This window comes from Coturnix japonica, chromosome 4 (genome assembly GCF_001577835.2).
Source record: "Coturnix japonica isolate 7356 chromosome 4, Coturnix japonica 2.1, whole genome shotgun sequence".
Taxonomy (NCBI): domain Eukaryota; kingdom Metazoa; phylum Chordata; class Aves; order Galliformes; family Phasianidae; genus Coturnix; species Coturnix japonica.
Genome location: NC_029519.1, coordinates 72,563,843 through 72,587,907, shown reverse-complemented (window position 1 = coordinate 72,587,907; position 24,065 = coordinate 72,563,843). Strand labels below are relative to the sequence as shown.

The window sequence follows — 24,065 nt, the reverse complement described above, 5'->3', positions numbered from 1 at the left end:
CGACTTTGTAAAAATGCATCTGTTTTACAGCAGTTGAGAAGGAAGGAAGGAATAGAAGACCCTATGAGTGGCCCTCAGTGCTCTGCACAGTAGTCCTTGAGAGAAAGAAGAACATATGTATTTCATTAGGAACTGAAAACATGTTCACTGAGCTACATCTTGCCATCTTTAAGCAGAGATTCTCAATTCAGGTAAGGTGCAGGGGAACACACTCCTTCCACATTTTCCTTAGCAGGATCCAACAGTTCAGCCAGCAAATCACAAAATGGGCTTCACAGAGCTACAAAAATGCCGTATATCTGATGCACAACATACTTTCTTGCTTCCCTTCTTTACAGTTGCTTTAAAGTTTAATAACAATAGCTGAGCCCCAAGAGAAGTTTAAAGCATTGACAATGGGCTGCTTGCTCCAAAAATACAGGCACTTTTGCTCCATCTACGCATCCTCCTCTCTCCTACATGCGTTCAGCAGCACCTCAGTGGCTGTCACATACAAGAGAGTTAAAAATAACTGAATTCCGTCACGTTTGTTTTTCCTGCAAGGCTGGAAAACCTCACAAAGGACAGGATGGAGCCCCAGCTGGCTCTGCCAATATTGGCCTCCTTCATCCAAGAGGAAAGCAAAGCTTAGGATCAGTAGCAGTAATGGCTTCCCAGTTCTCTACCTCCAGCACCAACAGAGCCAAGAACAGCCAGGGAGCTCAGTGTTATTCCTCTGTGCTCCGTCAGCTGTGCTCAGGACACAGCTCCTACTCCAAAGCCACCTCACTCCCAGCACAGATATTTTGCATAGCCTCCATTCATTGTTCATATTTTACATCTCATTCAGAGCAAGAAACATGCTTTAAAACCTCTCTCCAAACAGCTGAGACCTCAATATGCTCGCTATTATGTGGTTGGAAAACAGGCAGGAAAACATGGGAAACCACTGATTAAAGGACAAACAAATTAACAAAATAAGAAATTTCCCTCTAAATCAAAAGCTGCAGTTCTAATGAAATCCTAGTGCCTGTAGGGTGACATCTGGGTCTGGGCTTTTTACTTCATATGCCTGCTTGTTTCTATGCTCTAACCACATTAAATGCTACAATAGCCAAGGCTCCAGAGTCCTGCACTTATCTATTAAACTTGTGTGGTTTACAAGGCTAAAATGAGAGAGGCCAGAAGGAATGATACTCATGTAGTCTATCTGCAAACCACATGTAGGAGCCAAATCTTATTTTAACCCTACCAGCCTCAACAGTGCCCTATAAAGTGCACAGACTGAAGAGAGTGGGATCACTCTAAAGATCAGCTGGGAATTTAGATACAGAAGTAGGTTAGCACCAGCCTGCTGTGGACTGGGACAAAGGGTTTAGTTAAGAGTCATTGAGACTGGAGCCCTGCAGTACACACACATACACTCTCACCTTCACAGGATTCCAGGCATTCACTTCGATTTGCACTGCAGCGATCAGTACAGGTGGTGGTGACATGGGCAAAAGAGCATTACCAGTTCTCTTGTGTCCAACTGAGTGTGGTCACTGGTCTCCAGCATCAGAGTCAGCCCCTGGGCATTCCCTGGTGTTTGTCACTATAGATCCCTGAAATTTTTGGCTCACGGGTTTTTGAATTGAACATATGAAAGGGGTTCAAGAGTTCAGGGTTGTGTTCTTATCTCTGCTTGTGCTAACGGTAATACCTACTTACGCTGAACACTCCACACAGCACCGAAGAGCATAAGAGGAAAAACTAAGAAAAAAATATCCCATTTTCTGTACATGGCAAGATTTAACCAGCACTGCTGCAGATTTAGAGGCCTCAGACTTACAGGCAGCTCCAATCCTCTGGAAAAAAAAAAAAAAACAAGTAACAAGGTATTTTCCGCTAGCAAACAAGGGGAAAATATCTTATTGAACTTAGACCCAGGAGGATTTTATGGCAACCTACCATTCCCTGATACAACTGTGTTTTCAATGAAGTAACAACTATTCCTTCTGATTCAGTCACATTTAACGTTGTGAAACACTGCCCAAAGCTCCAGCAGTGACTTCAACACACTCCTCCAACCCCCAGCTCCAGCCCTGTGGGCATCTGTCATGCTGCGGCAGCATAGAAATACATTAACCACACACAGGTTGTTCTTCAGTACCTAAGAAAAGCAACTTTGCTGTGGCTCAGTTAGGAAGCTAGGCTAGGCACTGCTAGAATTTACAGGTGGAACAGCTCAATTCCCAGCCATCATCATCGTTATCTATTGCTATTACAGAATCACTCAAACGCTGCCAACTCAGAGCAGCGCGGCGGTGCACCACAGCCTGCTGGTGCACATGCAGGGGGAAGGCTGCTCCTTCCCCATGGCACTCACACTCTGGGGAGCAGAGAGCAGCCAGTAGCAGTAATAACAAATGTGTTTGCACAGACTGCAGCTTGCCATCTGCTACGTGCTGGCCAGTGCACACGGGGCTTCTGCTCAGCAGGAATAAGGACACATCCCAGCAGTTGGGGTTTGGAAACGCACTGCTACCACACTTCAACACTTCACACAGTTTTACCCTCCAAAAAGCACAGGGAAGAGACAAACTTCATGGAGTGAATGGGGAAAGGTGAAACATTAATTACATCTCCTTCATGAACTAGAACAAACCTATTACAGTGTTACTGCTCAGAAAGCACAAAAAACAGTTTTCCTCGGGTCCAGATTGTTTAAATGGTTTTACAACTTATCATTTTGAAATTAAAAAATAAAAAAATCTACTGTTCTTTTTTGAAAACACAGATTATTACGAGCACTAGAGGGAAACCAGAAGTGAACAATAATCTGCATGCTCGTAAATTTCTAAAGATGTGCCCATCAAATACGCTGTAGGTAAATAGTGCCAATGCCAAAGGCACTGTCCTATTCAGACGGGGCAATTAAAGTGCTTGCAAGAGTGAATTAGGAAGAAAGAAAATGCAAGAGGCTAAAATAGAACTTATTCAGGGAAATAATAACGAGTCTACAAAAGCAGGCAAGGTACACACAGTGAGAAAGAAGTTTAAGTATATGGGTAAATGAGGCAGGGGGCAGGGAACAAGTTAAATACAGGTTAAATTTCACTGAAAATGTTTTTAGCCACATATTCTTAAGTCTATTCACTGGTCTGACAACTGAAGTGCCAGAGGCCAGGCATTTAAATTAAACTGGACTACAGATTAAAAGCTGCCTTGATCAAAACAAACATCAGCACAAGCATGACCCAGGAGAGCCTTTTCTTCTCCGACTCCAAGGCTGTACCACCAAACAGCCAAAGGAACAAAGAAACCATACATGTGATCTCTTGATCTCTTGTAGCCTTGCCCCTTCTAGGTGTTCAAGCAGGAATCATTACTTTAATATCAAAGTGCCCATCTCATTGAGAACACAATAAGTCCTCAGTGATTCTCAGCGATGAAGAATTAGAATTACCATTATCTTCACATCACAGGAAGGAAACTGAGGCACAAAATAAGCTGCATACTGCAAATGCTATTTCAGTGGAAATTCGTGAAGCAAATAGTAAAGTTGCTCAATAATCCCATTCAGGTTCAATTTAACCCCAAATCCTTTCATTTGGAACCTCGTGTTGGACCTCTGGCCATGCCTTACCATGCCCTGATGCTTCCCACAAACCTCACAGCACTGCTTTGAGGCTCACAGCAGCATCAGTGGGGCTCAGCTCTGCAAGGGCAGTGCCAGAGCATCTCTTTTACCACAACAGCCTCAATTGGGGCTGACAAAATCCAATGGGAACCATAAATGTGGCACTTCTGCACTTACCCGAGCCTCACAGATGTGCCACCATGTACCAACAAGACTAGGCATTTTGCAGTGCACAGGGGCAACTCTCTTTAAAGCTGCACTTACATATGAATATCCCAAGACATTAGGAAAAAAAAAAAAAAAAGACTTAATCAGCTGTTGGAGCAACTCTTGGCCTAAAACTTAGACCTCTGTGTAATCCCTGTCAATGAACACCCTCTAAGCAGACAATTCTGTTTGCCAAGGATATATTTAGGTAAAACTGCAATTATAAAAACCTTAGAACTACGGCTGTATTTTCACACAGAGGTTGCTTCAGACAGCCTTATTCCATAACTTAGTCCATAGGCACGGAAATGCAGCAGCAACAAACCTCACATACTTGGGTTAGAGATGACTTTAAATTCAATATTTCATCTCAGTTAGTCATCCAGGCCCCTCTAAAATAAGAAGAGAACCATGTTCCCAGAAGACAACTCATCCCAGCTTCCTCAAGCATGGACATTACAATTACCACTGGAGAGATCAGTCCAAGGACCAGCTCTGCCTGCTTCCCACTGCACAAGTCCAAGCTTATGGGTGAAGGCTGAGGCTATGCATGACAAAAGATCCCATCCATTCTTACTTCCAAGTGTCACTGGTGATTTGTTTGGGCTTAAAATAAGTGTTGCTGGGTAGAAGGGTTGGGGATGGGAATTTTTGGTAAAGAATGTGAGATTATGGGAATAAAAATGCCAAAAAAATGCTGCAGGTCATCAAGTTTCATCATGAGCCACTGCAAGCTGCCATACATTGCACAATGATGCCAACCTACACTTCAAGCTTTTGCTTAAATGAATTTCTGCTTCCAGGAAGAGGAAGAATCCCACTTGCATTGCACTGTAGATTGTCTCATTTCATGCTAACATCCCTTGGTCTTAACTGACACAACCACAAAATATTTTATTTGGGCATATTAAGGACTTGGAGAAAACCACTTTCAAAGTCTGAGTCATTCATAAATCTGTACATACCTGCTGTATGAAATTCCCTCTGTGATATGCGATCCTGCCATCAAAAGCCTAAACACAGGTTTAATGATTGCTGTTAAGCCAGATTTGGTTCATCGTGTGCTTGTAATACATCACCAGTATCAGACAGGTGATTTCAATCTTGTGCCTGTAGCATTTACTACTAAATTTGCTTCCTAGTTTCAAACTCCTGTGCCACATTGGCTCTCTCTGAGCACCTACCAGCACAGCAGCACCTGCTCACGCTAAAGCTGCAGGTAGCTTGTTTCAATGCAAAGCAGGCAGCACCAGTCCAACCAGCAAACCCAGGGAAACCCAGGTGTGACACAGAGGGGTGGCATGGAGGGGTGTGCTTGGAGGAGGACTTTAAGGTGCATTTAAAACACATACTTACTAATTAAGTTGTGTATTTAAATGCCTGCGCAGGGGACAAGAAGTGCTTTCAGCAGGTGGACTTTGCAGAAACGTAAGAGAGCTCAGCAGGCAGCAGTGTGGGCAGCATGCTGGGGGGCTGGGAGAGAGGGAATGAGGAGGCTGGAAGAAGCAAATAAATGATGTCATAATATTCATATTGCAATTAAAAAGAAAATACACACACACATCCATCCAAAAATCCCAAGATGATGCCAAACTCTTCAGTTTCATCGGTGAGCTTAACATCAGTCTGCTTTCAGTGTGGGATTCCACTGTTCCATTCAAATATGATTACTAGGTTTGGTTTCTGCTTGTTTTCTATCACATTATCATCTTCAAGATCCTCGCTGTGGGAAATATGTCTTTCACTTCACGATAGAATCTATGACTCTATGCCATTTAAGAAAGGCTGAGCTGTTAGGATTTCTGACCTCGGGCTCCTTTGAGTTCCATAAAAAGAACCCTGGCTATCCTCGAGAAACAGCACCAAAAACCTCACCACAGCTGGGCTTTCACCCACTTTGGATAGAAAATTACATTCACCATTACAGATAGTGCCACAGTAATACTGAAGTCAATGTTTCTACAGATCCCCTAAGCACAGTTTATTGCCAACTGAACACAACAGAAAAACAACTAAATAAACTATCTGCCAGAAGAGTAAATTCAGTGATCACTTACTCTACAAATCATGTACTGTGAAACTGTATTGCAAAGGAAATCTGTTTTTAAATTAAACAAAGTCTCTGCACATCAGAAAGTGTGGATCAGCTGAAGTTCGAGGGTAGTAGTTCTGATAAACTACTGCCAAATAATATGTCTTGTTAAGATTGTGTGTGCATTTATGTTTATTTCTCACAATAAAGAATCACATATTTATGAGGGATCATGACATCAACGTACGGGACAATTAAGTGCCTGCATGGGACAAATAACTGCCTGCAAGGGGGGTTAATATTGTGACACCAAACAAAAAAAGGAAATAGTGGCACCACAAAGCTGCAGACTTGGAACTAGTTGGCCGAAGTCCTGTTTGCAACACTTTAGCAGTCTGCACACAGCATGACGAGCATCCAAGGAATCAAAATCAACTGTGAATACAAGTCTCGTTCTTGCTGCAGCTCTGTTTTGGCTTTGATGTTTTTTAAAATCAGCTGGTATTAATGCACAATGGGAATTCTCCAGGAGGGTCAAAAAGAATACAGCTTTGGAAAGGAAGTTGTTTACCTAGCACAAAAGGGGAAAAAAAGAATAAATACAAGAAAGAAAGAAAGAACAAAGGCTTCTGGGATGACTGTAAAGTTTCCTAAAGAAAAACAGGGGTTCCCTTAAGTTAGACTGGGTAATGTATGGGTAGGAGAGTAAAGCTGGGGACACCTGTATGCAGCTGAGCTCAGTAAGAAGCTGCTCTGGACACATACTTGTACCTGTGGATGCACCACTCCATGTTATTTATCAGTTCCACAACAGTTCCAGGGCAGTCATTGTGCCACGACACTGAGCTGCCACATCTTCTGTTTATGATATTTTAAGACTGGAAAAGAAATGAGTCCCACTTGTACAAACCTTTGTTTGCAAGTATTAGTGAACAACCAACTTCTGTGGATGTAGGAGACAGAGAGCAGAAATACTGAGTGCAAGAATTCAGCAAGTAGCTACATCCACGATGCTACAAGAATTGGGTCTGCAGGGCTTGTGTCATTAGTGGCAGTTGTAACTGTGCATCCCACTGCCAAGAAAGGCCAGGAAAAGGCTTAGTGTGCATGGAAGCCATAAATAATTAACTGTCAGAGTATAAAATAAAAGCAGTGAGGGCACAAAGCAAGAAACAATTTCCATACCTCCCTGCATGGCTCCCTATTGACAAAACAAGGAGCACAGTCATCCTCCTAGTGATGCAAGTTCACCTCACCCACACATTTTGCTACCAAATCCACCAGCCTCCCTACTTCACAAAACTGATGGTATTATGGGAGGACCACAAAGTACACAACAGCCTCATGCAGAAAAGCAGCAGGAGAGAGGAACAACTCAGTTTACGGCTTCCTTAGTTTCCTTCAAGACATGCCTTGCATCCAAAAACCACGTGCTCCACTCCTCCCTCAGTTGGTTTTCCACCCTCAATCCACACACACACACTTCCCTGAGGTGCTCTCAGTGAACCAGCCGTGAAGGTGAGCGTCCCTCAGAGGCTGCCCCTCAGCTTTTATGGGTATTTGTCTCCCCAGCATGGAGCACAATTTCTTCTTCATTTATTTTATTAGGTGAGGTGTTTAAGGGGATATACGGTCATCTGGAGCTCATCACTGTCAAATTTTCAGCCCTGTAGCTGTTAAGGGTAAAGGAGCCGGTTTAGCTCCTTGGTTTACAAAGTGCTGAGTACCTTCAATGAGGTGCCAAATGTCCGCGGTGACACTTCAGGATTGCTCACAGGGCCCGATCCCGGCTCTGAGCAACACTCCCGTTCACAGCGGTGCTGGGGCAGAGCAGCACTCACAACACAAACCCGGACTTCTGAGGCAAGGAAGGTTTCCCCTGGCCTCTGACAGCACAGTGTCAGGTCCAGGGAGCACTGGATGTCAGCATTCCTACCTCTAAACTCTCAACCGAAGTGAAAAAAGCAAGCAAACATTCAAGACAATCTTAGTATGCTTTGGATTAGGTGTTTATTTTCAAACATTTTCATCTCACATACACTGAGGCAACATAATTATCTCCAAACCCTTTATACCCATCCTGCTTCCACTGGGCTCAATGCATTTCTTTCACTTTCTTTCCATGGAGAAAAAATAAATAAATAAATTTAATAATAATAATAATAATAAAAAAGTTCTACGGACTCCTTACAGATCACTTTTCCCTGGACGGCTTGGTTTAAATCAGCTCTTCTACTGGAAGTGAGCGATAAAACAAAGCTAACAAGCCAAAAAAGTGCAGAAAGAACTGCTGACAGCGATACATCAAAATATCCACGGTCAAAAGACTGCTCCAATGAGGCTGGGACAGCAAAGGCTTTCATTACCTGGACACTTCTTCAAACCCAGCCTCACTTGGCAGCAGTCAACTGGTGGCAGGTAAAGTAAGAGCACACTTTTTAAGTAACTGCACAAAAGTATTTTGTATTCAGTGTGTAAATGCCATGGAGAATGGCTCCGTGCAGCCAGGATGAGAGCACCACCCTGCAGTACTGAATTAGCAGACAGTAAACAAGCAAACACAGAGAGAACTAAGAAGTTGCATCTACTTTCATTCATTCTGACACTTGCCATTTATCTTTGCTTTTGAACAGGCTACTTCAGGCTGCACTACGGAGTGAACTGCAGCATCCTGGGAAGAAATATACCATCGTAGCAATAGAAGCCTCCGCTGCAGCATCTGTTATTAAATCTTTGCAGAGAGGTGAGGAAACCACTGTCACAGCCGTGGATCAGCAAGGTTCTGCTACATTCATTTCACAGTTCCGGGCACTTTGTACGAAAGCTGTTACTTGCTTTTTATGTCAAAAAAAAAAAAAAAAAAAAAAGAATTTATGCCAACTTTTTAATACTGAATCCTTCAAGGCAATGAGCCTGACAGCCCGCAGTAGTCCACAAAGAGGAGACGGCAGCAGCCCCAGCAGGGAGAGTCGGAGGAAGGACAGAATCCGGAGGAAGGACAGAATGGGAGCGGCTGATGCTGCCGATACGCAACCCGTTCTGCGAGAAGGAACCAGCCGTCATTGCACAGTGCCTCCCCGAGCGGCTCGCAATCTGCCTTTAAAGTGTCAGGCGCTGTGCTGACTCCGATCCGGACACACGAGGAGTTCCCACAAGAGCGCTAACGCAGCGCAACGCGCTGCCGCACCCGCACCGTGCAACACGCAACCCGGGAGACAGCGGGGCAGGAGAAACACAGGACTCGATGTCTTACAGACAGGACAGTAACTCGCACACCCGCAACAACTACAGAGCAAGTGCTCCAAACCGAGCCGGGTTTGAACAAACTTTACACTAAGCTCACAAAGTTCAATCTTAGCTGAACTATAGTATAAACTCTCAGGAGTTTGCCAGTAAAGCTCAAATCCCCCAGAAGAAAGTTGGTCTTGAGCCTCCATAACGGTATTTTCCTGCCGGTGAAGCTGCACAAACAGCGCAAGGTGCCGTGCCACGATTCCCTATGATGCACGATGTTAGGATATAACGTTTCCGTGCCGGATAAATTAGAAGCCACAAATCCCGGGGATCATCCGTAACAGCACACAAACGTTATGGGCCGGCACATAAAGAAGCGACGACAGCTGACATTGAAAACGAGTCAAAAGCAAATCACCATGAAAGTTTCTGCCTAAAATCGGCAACAAACCAACCGAGGCACGGCACACGGCTCCAACCGTGCAAAGTTGCGGCCGCAGCCGACGCTCTGCACTGAGCCCCGCTTCCCGTGCGCGGTCCCGACCCGCCTGAGCCTGCGGAGCTCCTCGGGGCGCTCCGGTGCTCGGGGACCCGCGGGAGCGCCCGGCCCTGCCCGGCCGTCAGCGCTGCCCCCCGGCGAGGGGCAGAGCCACCGTGGATTTCTTCTCCTCTGCGGTTTTGCTCGCCGGCGCTTGAGCGCGGCGCGGCGGCAAGGGGAAGGCTGTGCGGGGCCAAACGATGCGACCGAGCCGCGGCAACCGAACCCAGGGCTCTCGGCCCATCGCCTCTGCTTAGCCCGCGATCCGGGCCGGGGGCAGAGCCCTCCTTCGCCTCGCCGCGCAGAGGCGCCGTGCGCGATGCGCGCTCACCAACTTTGCAAACTTCTGCGCGAGCGGTGGAGGCGCTTCGCCACCCGTCCGCCCCGCGGGAGCCCCGGGCACCGGGAGCGGCGAGCCCGGCGGGGCGCTGAACCCGCTCAAGTTATGGGGCCGAAACCCCGGCCAGAACGGGGAACCCCCCGACCCTCTCGCTCCGCCCTTTGCACTCACGCTGCTGTTCTCGCCCGTCCAGTGCACCATCGCCTGGTTGTGAGACGCGTCCCCTTTGAGCACGAAGGAGGTGCTGAGCAGCGAGACCCGCTCCCGACCCGCCGCCGGGGATGCCCTCCGGGAGCGGCCGCCCCCCGCCGCCGCCGCCGCCGCCCCGCCACCGCCCCGCCGCGCCTCGGGCAGGCTGCGCGCCCCGCGGGTCACGGCGCCGGGGCTCGGGCGGCCGCAGGGCTCGGCGCAGCGCGGCGCGGCGGCGGCGCCCAGCAGCGGCAGCAGCAGAAGCAGCAGCGGCAGCCGGGCGGCGGCGGGGGACACGCGTGGCCCGGCGTGCGCCATGGTGGCTCTCCGGCGTGGCAGTGACAGGCGGGGAGGTGGCGGGCAGGGAGACACCGCCGCGGAGGGCGGGGGCGGGGGAGGGTTGTAACCGGAGCGGGGCTCGCGCGGCAGCGGCGTGCGCGGGGCTGAGCGCCCAGCCGGGGCGGCGCCGCCATCTGCTGGTCCGCACCGAAACGCCGCGCGGCGGGGATCGCTCCGAGCGGCACCGGGACGAGGCGGGTCGTAACGGGAATTGGACTGAGGGTCGGAGTGCGGGTCGCACGTCACGTTGCACATCACGTTATAAATTGGGTTACAGACCGCGGGACACGCTACCACCAGGTCGCACCCCAGGTCACGCATCAGACCACAGTGCTAAGACCTCACCTGGAGCACCACATCCAGATGTGGAGTCCTCAGTACAGAAAAGACGTGGATCTGTTGGAGCGCATCCAATGGAGGGCCACAAAAAATGATGGATGGAATGGAACATCCCTCCAACGAGGACAGGCTGAGAGAGCTGGGGCTGTTCAGCCTGGAGAAGGCTCCAGGGAGACCTGAGAGCAGCCTTTCAGTGTCTAAAGGGGGGCTGTAAGAAAGAAGGGGACAGACTCTTTAGTGGGGTTTGTGGTGACACGGCCTCACAACATGGTTTCAAACTAAAAGAGGAGAGATTTAGACTGGATATAAGGAAAAAACATATATATTATAATGGCGGTGAGGCACTGACACAGGTTGCCCAGGAAGGTGTTGGATGCCCCATCCCTAGAGACAGTCAAGGTCAGGCTATGAGCAATCTGATCCAGCTGTAGGTGTCCCTGTTCATTGCCAGGAGAGTAAATGGCCCTTCAGGGTCCCTTCTAAATCAAATGATTCTATGATTCTCTATCACACACCACATTGCACACCAGGCTACACATGGTGTCACACACCAGGTCACAGGCAGGGGCACACATGGGGCTGCACACCAGGCCACAGCCACGCTGCCCAGACCCTGCATTACAGCTGCAAACATGCAGACATCATCAGCCCACACCATGTCACAGGGCCTTGTGTGAACACTCCCACTGGGCAGGACTGCAGCACTTCCAATCATCCCTGTGCCCCCTCAGCTACCTGCCTGTCCCTGTGGGCCACCTGGCAAGCAGACACACCCAGCCAGCACAGGGTTTGGCTGTGAGTCCTGAGGGTGCAGCAGGAGAGTCAGGAGGGAGCTGTGTTAGGAGCCAGAAAAACACCCACCAAAACAGTATCTAATGTTTTGCCCATACAACTTTCAGGCCTGGGATGCTGACCATTAAGTCATCAACCCAAGTAGAGCCCCGCAGCAGATCTTCCCTCCTTCCTCCACCACTGATGCTGAATGAACACACAAACTGCCAACACCTGAGGGACCTCAGCAGCAGCTCTGGTATCCCTGCCCTGGATGCTCCACCATCAGGATGCAGGGCAGGCAGCATCTCCAGGCCCCATTCACCAAAAGCTGCCACTTATGTCTTGTATATAAAGCAAGTAGATCATTTATACGTACAAATATTCATATATATCTTGATTTCTGGAGACAATATTGAAAGCTTTAATGGTCTGTATAGTTGTACAAAGATACCTAAAGGAATTTAAACATGAGTGTGAGGTGAGAATAATCCCAGCATGCAGTTAGATTCCTCACAGGGTGTTATCTCTTCAAAGCACTGCTCTTGCGGGGAAACACCTGGCTCCAGTGGGCAGAAAGGGAGTTTTCCAGACACAGCCCCTTGACTTGCAGACTGGTATCAGCGAGAGATGGTGATAAAACACTCATTTGAGTCAGAAGTGTTCCGATATGTTCAACAGAGGTGTAGAAGTTAGGAAGTGACTCGAGAGCTCACAGAGCAGAAAGCCATTCCTGCTGGGGTGCCCTGTGTGCGTGGTACGTGTCACCTTCCATCATTTGCACCTCTCTGCACAAAGGGAATAAGGGAAAGATGCAACGCTGAGTTCTTTAGAAAACCTTGACTAACCACAGTCATATCAGTCCATATGAAGGGTGATCTGTAGATTACTAGGAAGTGAGCAATTGGGGTTCTGCCATCATCTCCCATGAAACCATGAAGATTACTCAACATTTGTATAACAATCTAAAAATGCTCAGAATAGAAGGAAATCCCTACAGATTTAAACTGGCATACTACGACTAATACTTCATCTGACAGTCAGACAGTCTTATGCTTATCAACTTTGCTTTCACACCACTGTGTTCAACAGGAGGGGAGAAGCAGAGATGATAACATCTAAGTTCACAAGGGTTGAGTTCCTTACACCTGTCAATTACTGACATTTCCTACAATGAAACTGAAGAACAAAACCAAAAAGCAATCAGTCAATCCAGAAGGGACAAAACTCAGTTTCTTACAGCCTTTCATCCTATGGATGCAAGGTCTGCTTGAATATTTTCTCGCTGCTGGAATGTCTTTCCCATATATCTCAGTAGACCTAACAAATGCACTTGTCTGTCACCAGATCATGCAATCACAGCACTTCCTATTTGTTTCTGTGACCTCCTCATTTGCCAGTTTAGCTGAACTGTCTTACAGGTTGAGAAGATGTTGTCCAAGGTGGAAAGAGAAAGTGACCAGCCCACTGACAAAGAAAAGCTAGGCAGGCCTTTTATTCCTTGGCAAATCAATTAAAAATCTCACCTGAAGGATGCTGAATCAGAGGCAATGGATGTAACTCATCTCTGCATGAACTGTGAGATTTGAGTACATGAGCATGAACCACTCAACCTACCACAGTGCTTGTCACTAACTGAATCCCTCTGCACCCTGGCTCTTCAGAGGTCAAGGATTAAAAGGAAAAGAAGGTAACCTCCCTATTTCTGTGCTTCAGAGAATCATATCCATGACCGATGTATGGGCAATGTTAAGAAAATATTTACACCATCTGTGTTTATACAGCAGGCATTCTTAGGATACAGAGAACCTCAGCATCTAGGTAATGAGCTTGTACCTGGCCACTTCCTCAATAGTTTTTTAATCTGTTTTAACATCAGACAGATAAATACAATAAATAACATATTTAATACACCAGTAATTCACAGTGACAAAGTGTAGTAACTCTAGACTAGGGATATGGCAGCAACAACACCCACTGCCCTGTATCACTACTGTACAGCTTATAGTACAGCTTAAAACACCAGAATGGAGCATGTTGGAAGTGAAGGCTGAGGTATGCAAAACTGAAAAGGGAACTTCATTATATAAATCCCATTCCTTTCACTCCAAGTCCTGCAGGTAAACCCCCTCTTAACATTTATTTGTTTTGTTCAAGTTTAAGGATTCCAAAAACAAAAATCTTTCCGAAACTTCTGCCACCTTTTATCTCTCCTATAAGCTCTGGCCCAGCAAATAGGCTCAGACACACAGAAAGACAAATAGCCTTGTATCAGACACCTCTGAGCTCTTCTAGTCCCAGAATGGAAATAGAAAAAGCTTGAGAAAGAATTAGTGCCTTGTAAATCTAAGACAAGTTTCTTCCTGTTAATGGCAGAATTATTAGTGCTATGCTAATAAAGCCTGCTCAAATTTTTATTGACTGTCAGATTAGATTAAGATTAAGAGGACTTCAGTTAACCACTTTATTTTTGCCAAGTTCATTTCTGATCAAACACTGGAAAGTATTACAAAAAATCATAAGTCTGCTTGAGCAGAAACCAAGACACCATGCTAATATTCCTTTCACTACTGGATGTAGGAAGTACCCTTATAAATAAAAATACCAGTAAATTTGTTATATGTCTCAGACAGCCTTTCTAACAGAGTAGAGCAAGATGGCTGCGTAGGAACAACACGGTAACAAATCACAGAATTACTCAAGCAAGAATGTTCTTTATAGATCATTTACATATTTTCAAGGCTGATTTAAATTAATGTATCAGGATGCATTTCAGATACTTTATTCTATACATCAGATAGAAATGACTGTCTGTTAAGACTGACCTGAAGGGTTTTCAACAAAATGCTTATGCATGAAAAGAACTTCATCTCACGTCTTACCAAAATGCCCAACTCCAGCACAGCCTTAAGACTCACTCTGACCATGTTGTAAACTATCAGATTAACAAATGGCAAAACTTTGCTGCCTTGTTACCCAATTATAAATAAATAAATAAATAAATAAATAAATGCTTTCCTCTCTGATAAACGTATTGTAATGTGCATGATGCCCATACCCTAACTTCCTTTAAGCCAAACAAAAACTTTTATTTAGCAAGGCCTCTCAAGGTCCAAAATAATTTCTATCTGTATTACTAAAGTTACAGGAAAAAAAATCTTTCTATATTAATATATATATATATCCAGGTGTCACTTTTAACACCTTTCTAAACAACTGCTCCATTTGACAGGATGAAAAAAATCAAGCAAATGTCAGACTGATTTTTTCTCATTCATTCATTGCTTTGTCACTATCAGCTGCTATCTCAGACACCCTCTGAAGAAAACCACCTTAGTAGCAAGAAAGGTTTGTCTATAGAAGGACACAACTTTATTTCTATGGGTATTTCTGAATTAGAAAAAAAATAATTAAAAATAAGAAACAAAAAAGTGAGTAGATGTGTTTGTTCTATGAAAGCCTGCCTAAGCTATAATGTACACTTTCAATTATCCTATTCAAATTTGAACAATATAAGCAAGGATTTCTGTATATTGTATTATCTCTGATTATTACTGAGTGCTGTGTTCCAGTATGAGTACACTGACACACACATACGAGAAAAAAATGGAAGAATTGTAAGTGATTTGGGAGAAAGCTGAATAGCTTATAATCTTAGCATTATTAAACTATCAAGCAGCACAGACACAGAAGAACTGACACAGCCAGCTGTTTTTAGATAGGCCAGTAGCCCTAAACAAGAAGTTGCTGGCATAGGCCACAAACCTGACCCTTTTGAGCATCTTCAGCTCTTCGTTAACTCATTGAAAGTGCTGGTGCTTATTACAAACCTCAGCACCTTGCAGGATTTTTCCCGGGGAGCAGGTAAATATAAAGTACAGTTTTCTCAAGCTCCAGCTCATAAACTGAAAGAATAAAAGTTGTCACAAAACAGGTTGACAATTAATACGAGCTGTTTGAACATCTAACATTTTCTCTTCTGTAAGTTAAAAAAAACTTTACCTGTATAAATCTGCTCTGTATCTGGATCCTGAAATAGCAGTTTAGTCTGAAATTAAAGCATATAGTGAAAAAAATGCTTTATGGTAGCTACCACAAGTCTGCAGCCTTCATAATTTCTCCCTGACAATTAATGAGGTCTGAAAACATGAGAGAGTTGGATTAATTGCCTACACCTGAAATGCTCACACAGAACAAGTAGAGCTTTTCCTTTCATGTGGCCAGCTAGACTGTGGGAATTGTTTCCATGGGATCGCTTTGCAATCATTGTGCTCTTTCAATCTCAAAATTTCATGAAGCTAACTTGAGAAAATATGGAAAGCTGGAAAAGATTTGAGCATTTAGGTAAATTCTTATGTTCAGCTTTGTATATATACAAGTCTGCCATTCCTTTCATCTTGGAAATGCTGTTGATGTCTTACGAAGCACTTACCTCCTTGTCTAATCTACAGTATTTTTACCTGTAATTAATCAGTTCCCTAATATGAAAATGATCTCAGAAATAAACAGGAAAATAAATATTAAACTCAACTAAAACCATTCTAAATCAGTCTCGTGGTCTTTTGGAAAGGATCCTGGAAGACACCATTTCTCTTAGAGGAGACCTTCCCAACTGCTAAATATTCAATGGAAAGTCAGGGGGACGCACCTGGGGCTACAGTACAATCCTCTCTCTTCTCTTCATGGAATGAGAATAGCTAAGAATGCAAATATGAGCAAGCTCCAATTAATAGCATTTGATCACCAGAGCCAATCCATCATACTGCAAGCAATCAAGCTGTACTTGGTACATGACTGAGTGCTGCCTGTGTGCCTGTTTGATGGGATGAGAAAGGTTTTCACAGTGCATTTTCAAGGGAGTATTCTGAATTTTGTCTCATGTCTGAGGTCTCCCAGTTATAGCAGAGGTTGGTTCAAAGCCAAACCACCAAAAAATGAGAGGTTTTAGTGTGAGACATTTTCTCAACTAGAACATCGTAGAAGATCCCACTACTTTCAATCTTTGAAACAAATTCACCTGGAGTAGCACCAGCCTTCAGGAGCAGCTGCTTTAAATAATTAACAGAACAGTACAAGAATCTTGCTTAGGTGATTTTTTCTATGCCGGCTTATTCCATTTCATATCTTTCTGCCCCCCCCCCCCCCCCCCCCCCCCCTTGTTTCTGATCTAGATTTGTGTGGTTTAGAGGAATGGATAAAGATGGATCTTTCTCCTCCATGAAAAGCAAGTTACTGGCAGCGTTGTAGCACTGCGAAAATGTGTATTATTAGATGCCAGAGACCCTGAGGATCACACATTATAGAGTAGAGCATTTTCCAAAAAAGCCATATGGGTAACAGTAAAAATTAAAGTAATAGAAACATAAAAGACAACTGGCGCCTGTCCTACAAGCTATTTCTCCTGAAAAATGGAACAGCTGAAGGCAGATGTTTTGGATAAGTGAAAGGTTTTAGAATCAAAAGATGAAGAAATACAAAGAACTTCATGCTTTCCAAGACTCCCCTTATCAATTACATTTCTAGATTTAAGCACTGCTTTCCTTTAAATCACTCTTGTTCTGCTTTTGAGTTGGTAGAACAACAATAACAAAAAATATTTCATAGCATCTTAAAATCTCATTTTCTGCATCAATAAGATGGCTTATATCAAGACAGCATACTTATTTTCCCAAAGAATAAGTACCTTTTGGTGTTGTCCTATGAATATAAGATTACCTAACTTGACAAAAACAAAGTAGTGCATAAATATCATGCTGTTTGGAATAGCACTATACAAATTACACTATCAGTACCTCTTATAATCACACAAAATGAAAAAAATCCATTAAAAAGTAATTATCTACCCATTTTTCTTCCCAGTGCAGTTATTTCCCTCCATCCCAAACAATTGCAGCTGAGCCTGAAGCTCCCACTGACGTAGAATTTTGAAATAGTTCATGTCTATGAAGATGCAGGTGGGCATTTTCAATACAGTTGGCTCCTAACTTCCACAAAAATCAATGGGCAGCTAAGAGCCCAAATGGTTTAAAAAATGAATTTGCCTTTAGAAATTTAGCATAAGATGCTGTATTATTTTTATTGATCAACAAGCAAGGAAGTTTGGGAAACTCATGTTTCCCAATGATATGCTTGCTGTATCATCCACCTAAAAGCTGTGAATAAGGGGTAAATAAGAGCAAATGTCTATTTGTAGGAAACAGTAAAGCTTTCTTCTTACACAGCAGCTAAAAGGGCTATAAGATGTTTGTTAGTCTTCATGCATTCAAAGAAAGACAGAAAATAAAGAATAACTAAATCCTCTGACATCAAAATAGGAGAATGCAAAGAAGGTGAAGACGAGAATTTCACTTCATAGTTTAAATCTTTGAGGTAATCTCATAATGTTTTACCTTCAGTTTCTCTCTGGCAGTGCTATGGCAGAAAGGTTTTCTCATCGTTTTCTTTCCTCCCCTGTCTGACTGAACTTCAGAGAGCTTTTAGAGGTTATTACACAACAAGATCTGAGCTGACTTCCAGCTTTGAAATTATATTGTGGAAAAATATTTAAGAATGAAAAGAGACCTTAACTAGGATATTTTTTTTCCACCCTTGTTTGGTAACACAGTAACCTAATCTACAGGGCACTGGACCACAAATATGGGGAACATGGACATTAAAACGTTTAACAAAACAAACCTGCTTTGAGGTCACAAGAAAGCATCCTAAAACTGAATTTGTATCCCCAAAACTGTAAAAACCAACAAAACAAAACAAAAATCAGCAGGCAATTACTTAAATCTACATTTTAATGGGGAATCTACTCCTAAATGTCCACGTTTCACTCCAATTTCATGTATGATTCTGAGTCCAACCTGCAGAAAAGCAGTACATTTATTTATCTGCTAGAATACATACAACCAGGAAAAAAAAAAATCTAAGTAAACAGAATGATTAGACCTTTTCTCTCAAGAAAACTTTCTCGAGAAAAATATAGCAAGGCCACAGATTTCCTTCTGCCATTGTAAAGATTCCGCAGTTTTAGTCTGCTGTAATTATATAAATCCATCCATCAATAAACACAACTATGCTAAGTCTTATTCAAGAAAAGCCATTAAAAATACCTGAATGGCAGAGCAAAGATAGCACTCCCTGACAAACAAACATTCCTTCCTTAGCTATTTTTATAAGCACTAAAACACCTATACCATACTGTCAAAAATTACTTTTTCCCATGAATTTTAAAACAGTTTCATGTGGCAAAAATAATCACCCTTTGTGCCTATAGTGCAGTGTTTATGTGTTTTCCCTTGTTCAGCTTTCAACCCGGGAATAAATCACTGCTCCTGCAATTTTCCAGCAGTGCTCTTGTAGCTCCAGCCCACATGGAACTGCATTACAGGACACAAATCTTCTGTTTTGGGGAGAAAAAAAAAAAATAAAAGACTTCTCATGGGGTCTCTTGTCAACAGAAAAAGATAGGAGTGAAGACACTCGATTGTAGCTGGCTTGATGAAACATTTTTCTCATCCTTAAGTTATTCCTATTAGTCTGTCCTCAAGGCACCTTCGTTTTCTAGGTTCTCCACTTTAGCCGTATTATCAGCTATTCCTAGGGATGCGAGTATTATTATGAACTGGGTGCACACTTCATCTTTTTTTTTTTTATTGGTTAACTGAGTCACCTTCCATCTCCAAAATGCTAATTCTTTGTGAATCTCTGCAATATTGCACATGGCCCCTGGACTTCATTAGTTCAATCAGTCAGTAGTCAGCAGAGCAGCATTTGATACAGTGCTTATCTCTGTAGGGTTATAAATTACAGAAAATATGTTGAATACATTACTGACTTCACAGTGACAAAGAAGAGCAATAAAGGAAGGTCCTCGGCCAAGGCTCACAAATCAGCAGAGACCACATGCAGACATTTAATTTAAATCATGCCGGTGGGGTCCCTGACTCCACTGGGAATCTTCTGTATCCCTCGAAACAAAGTATTTTGGGGAATTTTTAAGAGTTAAATATGGAAAACATCCCGACTTCATGTTCATCACTTTCACTAGGCATTAGCAGTGCAAAGGAGAATGATTAATTCCATAGTATTATTTCCCACATGAATTATGTTCCAATACAGGCTCTGTCATATTTGTCATTTGGACTGCTTATTTCCAGCTTACCCTAAAGGGTTATCCATGCTCTGACTGCTAACTGAGCTTGGAAACCAATTTCCAGTTAAATCAAATGACTACTTAGTAATCTGAGGGCTGAAACTTCTTGGTCTGTAGGTTTTGCAGGGCTGGAACCTCAGAGAGACCTGGATACCAGGAACGTCATCAGACCAACTAAATTAAAAGGCATTGCCAGGGAGGATATACAGACTATGCTGATGTATGGCATGTCATGCAATTCCACAGAACTAAAGCTGCTCCTTCTGGTCACCAAACAGTTACCAAAGAACAAAAGTAGCCTCTGGCCATTCAGAAGTTAACTACCTCTGACATACATCACATTTAATAATGTCTTAAAAGCAGCTGCCATTCACTTATTTCTTCTCCTAGTGTAAATGGTTGTTTCTGAACCTTAGATACACTTACTAACACGTAGACAAGCATGATTGCAATGATCTTTTTAGGTGGATGGATGTCTTAAATGAGCTTAAGTCTAAGAAAATGAGACTTAGAGTCACACTGCAAGTGAGTTGCATTTCCTAACTGAGTTTTTCTTTGATTTCATTATTTCCAGATCCAAATAGACCACAAATAGTTTCATTATCGCTCTTCATTACATTCATTCACTTTACATATCTGCCCATATTCCCCATCACCATCTTGTAGCTGTGGTTTCACCAGAGTTTACACTAAGCCAGATCCACTCCTACTGATAAAACAGATAACCTTATCAACTCTGAAAAAGACCCAACCCTGCCTTCCCCAGCAATGTCTGTGCAGCACTGGGATCATGATAACATGCAGCATTGTCTCAATCCTGAATCCCTTGTCTTGCAGGACACCAGGAAGCAATTCACACCAGCAGCTATTTTTTCATTAGGGAGCTCTTTGGGTGGTGCAAGTCAGGATCTGACTTTGCTTTATACAGGGTTTATCAGTTCTGGATGTTCTGGACCACTTCTGATCTTCTTCTCTTTGACCTCTGGAAGTTACATATTAAGTGTCTGTGTATCACCATATGCTACAAGAAGACCTTGCTTCTTGGCAAAGAGCTATTTTATTCTGGACTATTGTATTCAAAAATGCAGTGCAGCAATCAGTGTTCAAAGGTTTTCCTACAAAAACTGAGATTATTAATGCTAGATTTTGCGTTTCAAGAAAGAAAGCCATGCAGATTATAAATGATACATCTATAACAATATACATATTATATATTTGTAAAGATTTTAAATGTAACTTAAAGTATGTGAACAACAACATGATGAAATCTTGCCAACAGACAACCCATTAAGAATGAGATAAGAACATCATCATTAACTGCAGTGGGAGCAAGATGAGGCTTTGAAGATAACCCCATACCAGTCTACTGATACTAGGCCAAAATTTGCAGGTAGTCAGATGCCTCCTACAAGCTCTACAATGTTCTGATGAGCATGAGAAAATCACATCAGCTCCTGTGTAATACATACACTTTAAACTTTTTGGAATAGCATCTACTTCTTTTATATATGTATGCGTGTCTCACCAGTGTTTGGGCAAGGAGTACTTTGACAATAATAATTCAGAAAAGCTTTTGTTGGCTATATTTATTTGCCAAATATGTGCAGGTGTGAGAAGCAGAAAAGTTTGGCTCTTAATATCAAAACATTTCTCATTTGCACACCTGCACTTCTGGCTGCAGACCAGAATGCTGAGAGCCTGCAAGTGGCATTGCTGCACAATTAATATTAATGTTTTAACATTTACTAGCCCTGTGCATTGACTGAGCTAATCATAACCAAATAATGCATTGCACTGTCCAACCAGCTAAAAATATAGCCAATTCCATCAAATTTTTATCCCTTTGAAGTCAACAGAGTTAGCTGTTCCAAATACCACATGTGCTGAGAAGCTTAGGCTTTGGTCACAGACCAAGCACAGCTGTAGTGCTGACCAGGACAGAAAAGGCATTCATCTGCCGTGCCGTCTGAACATCCTTCCTTCCAAATCCACAAGGAAACATATTGGAAGAGATTCTTAAAAACAGTCTTCTCCTCAATCAAAATTTCAACAGAGCATCTGCTGTTTTATTGTATTCAACAGCAGCCAGATCGTCCGCACACAAAACCTGTAATCCCCCCAAGGATTCCTTTGCAGTACGCACGTGATGTACTGATTCTGTCAGGATACTTTGTCATATGGCTCAACCGCTGTACTGGGCTTTCATTTTGAGCATTTTGTTATCAGTAGAGAAACCTGTAAGCACACATCTACTTCTAGGAAAGCACTGGGAACAGCATAGAATCATAGAATCATACTTCCCGAACGTTCCATATGAAAACTGAAATTGCCTCTCTGCTACCTTATAAAGAGTTTCATAAAGAGCCGTCAGCAAGCATGCCATTGTTAGAACTCTTTAAACACATTCAGACTAGAATTCAACAGCTAAAAAGTTGTATCTTCATTGATTTTGATAGGGTGTACTAACTTTTTCAAACTAGGATTTCCTTCCATGCTTATTATGGGGGATTCATACATTTGTGAGTGGCTCCCAGATAACCAGAGCATCAGCCAAAACAGTGAGTGCTAGTAGCTATGAGGCCAATATACAAATACTTTTTAAGTAAACAACCATAGACAGAAATATGGCACCTACACCATTTTTGCCACTCACCCAAGTTCCCTGATCACAGAGGAAGGCGAGTAGGTCACCACTGTCTGAAGCCCAAATATAAGGGACAACAGTGGGAATAGGGGAAGGAACCTTTAAGTGAAAGCTAATACAGCAGCAAGATCTCATTTTTGACAGGTGAGACTGTGGCTAGAAGTAAAGGGTCCAAAGTACAGAAAGAAATACAAGGGTGAGGTACCATGAAAACTTTCCTAAGCTGAAGTGACAACACTTAGAATAGAGTGCTTCTGGTGACTGCAAATCCTCATGCAAGTTTTAAGGATCAGCAGAACAACGCTTTGTTAAGAATGGTTTAGCAGCAGCTGATTCTGGTTTGGAGCTACGAGGTTCACCAGATGACTGTTACCAGACATCCCTTGAAAGATCTTATTTCATATCAAAACTCCACAAATGGGAATTCAGCCCTCAGCCACATAGATTCCATGCATCCAGAGCAAAAACACTTAGTAAACTCTTAGGCTTGGCTCTTCCTCGATCCCTTTTAAACAGGCATTCATTTTATTCCTTTCAAGTTACAACCCTTTATGTATACATTAGTTTTCTGGTCAATTTACATAGTGTTTTTTTGTTGGTTTTTTTTTTCCAAAGGTCTTCTATGGTTTAAGCTTATGTTATCACTTAGTTTTCCAGTCACTCTGCTTGCCAGCTTCTTTACCCTCCATTACCTTGTCTGATAGAATTTAGATTGCTGTTGCAGTATCTACTTCACTGAACCATTTAAAATTCATTCTTAAGCACTCCTGTATTATTTCTATAGCAATTTTCATTTATTACTCTCCAAAACCCTTACATGTTTTACTTGCAGGTCTAAGATAAGACTTTATCTTAAGATATTAAATAGTATTTTTTTATTTTTTTTTAAAAAAAAAAAAGGATAAAAGAACATCTCGGGTAAAAGTTTGTTAGCAGTAGAATATCTTGTAGCTTTCTTTTAATGCAATTCACTCACCTATCCACAATAACTTTCTCTCCTGTCATAGATACATAAGACTTCCTCTGCATAAGACTATGACTACAACACAATAACCAAGAGCACTTGTTATTAACCTTACAGCATATTTAGTTCTCTTATTGGTATTTTTATTTAAAAATAATAATAATCTTGAATTGCAACTACAGTAAAGTCTTTACATAAACATGGGGTTGAGACCCAAGAACGTCATGTCTATGGCCCTTAGTGACATCCAAATCAAAGGTTTGGTTCTGCCTAATACAAACCCCACATTTCCACCACTCTTTCCACACCACATTTCAGTAGTGCAGGTCTCAGATCTATGACTACTTTTAGTGCCATTGTGACCACCTCCAGTTTACACTGCCCTGCTCCACTTCCCTTGTCAGAGTCCCTTATTACCTTTAACTTATGTAGTAATCTCTTCTTAACTGAGATTACCTTTTATGCCATGTTTGTATTCCACTTGACAAAATGAGCTCACATTTTAATGATGATTTCTAGAAGAAAAGAAAAAAAGAAACGTAGAAAAATACTAAAAGCAAAGTAATGTATGAGTGGAAGATCCTGAATGAGGAGCAGGGACTTTAAGAAGAATATTGTGCTCTAGGAGTACGAAAGCAGGCAGAGGAGCTAGATAAAACCGTGGAGAAGGAGAGTCTATTGGCCTATATAATCTGGGAAGCATCTTTGCATATGAAACACGTGG

General features: G+C 42.9%; 1 protein-coding gene across 1 annotated transcript in view; it reads right to left on the bottom strand.

Annotated features, from left to right (window-relative positions):
- Positions 1–10,267, bottom strand: part of SORCS2 (sortilin related VPS10 domain containing receptor 2) — a 509,530-nt gene extending 499,263 nt beyond the window's left edge. Inside the window, exon 1 of the mRNA XM_032444044.1 lies at positions 10,124–10,267. Within this exon, the coding sequence (XP_032299935.1) occupies positions 10,124–10,153 (30 nt within the window). The 5' untranslated portion in view covers positions 10,154–10,267. The remainder of the gene's footprint in view (positions 1–10,123) is intronic.
- Between the last annotated feature and the right edge of the window lie 13,798 nt (positions 10,268–24,065).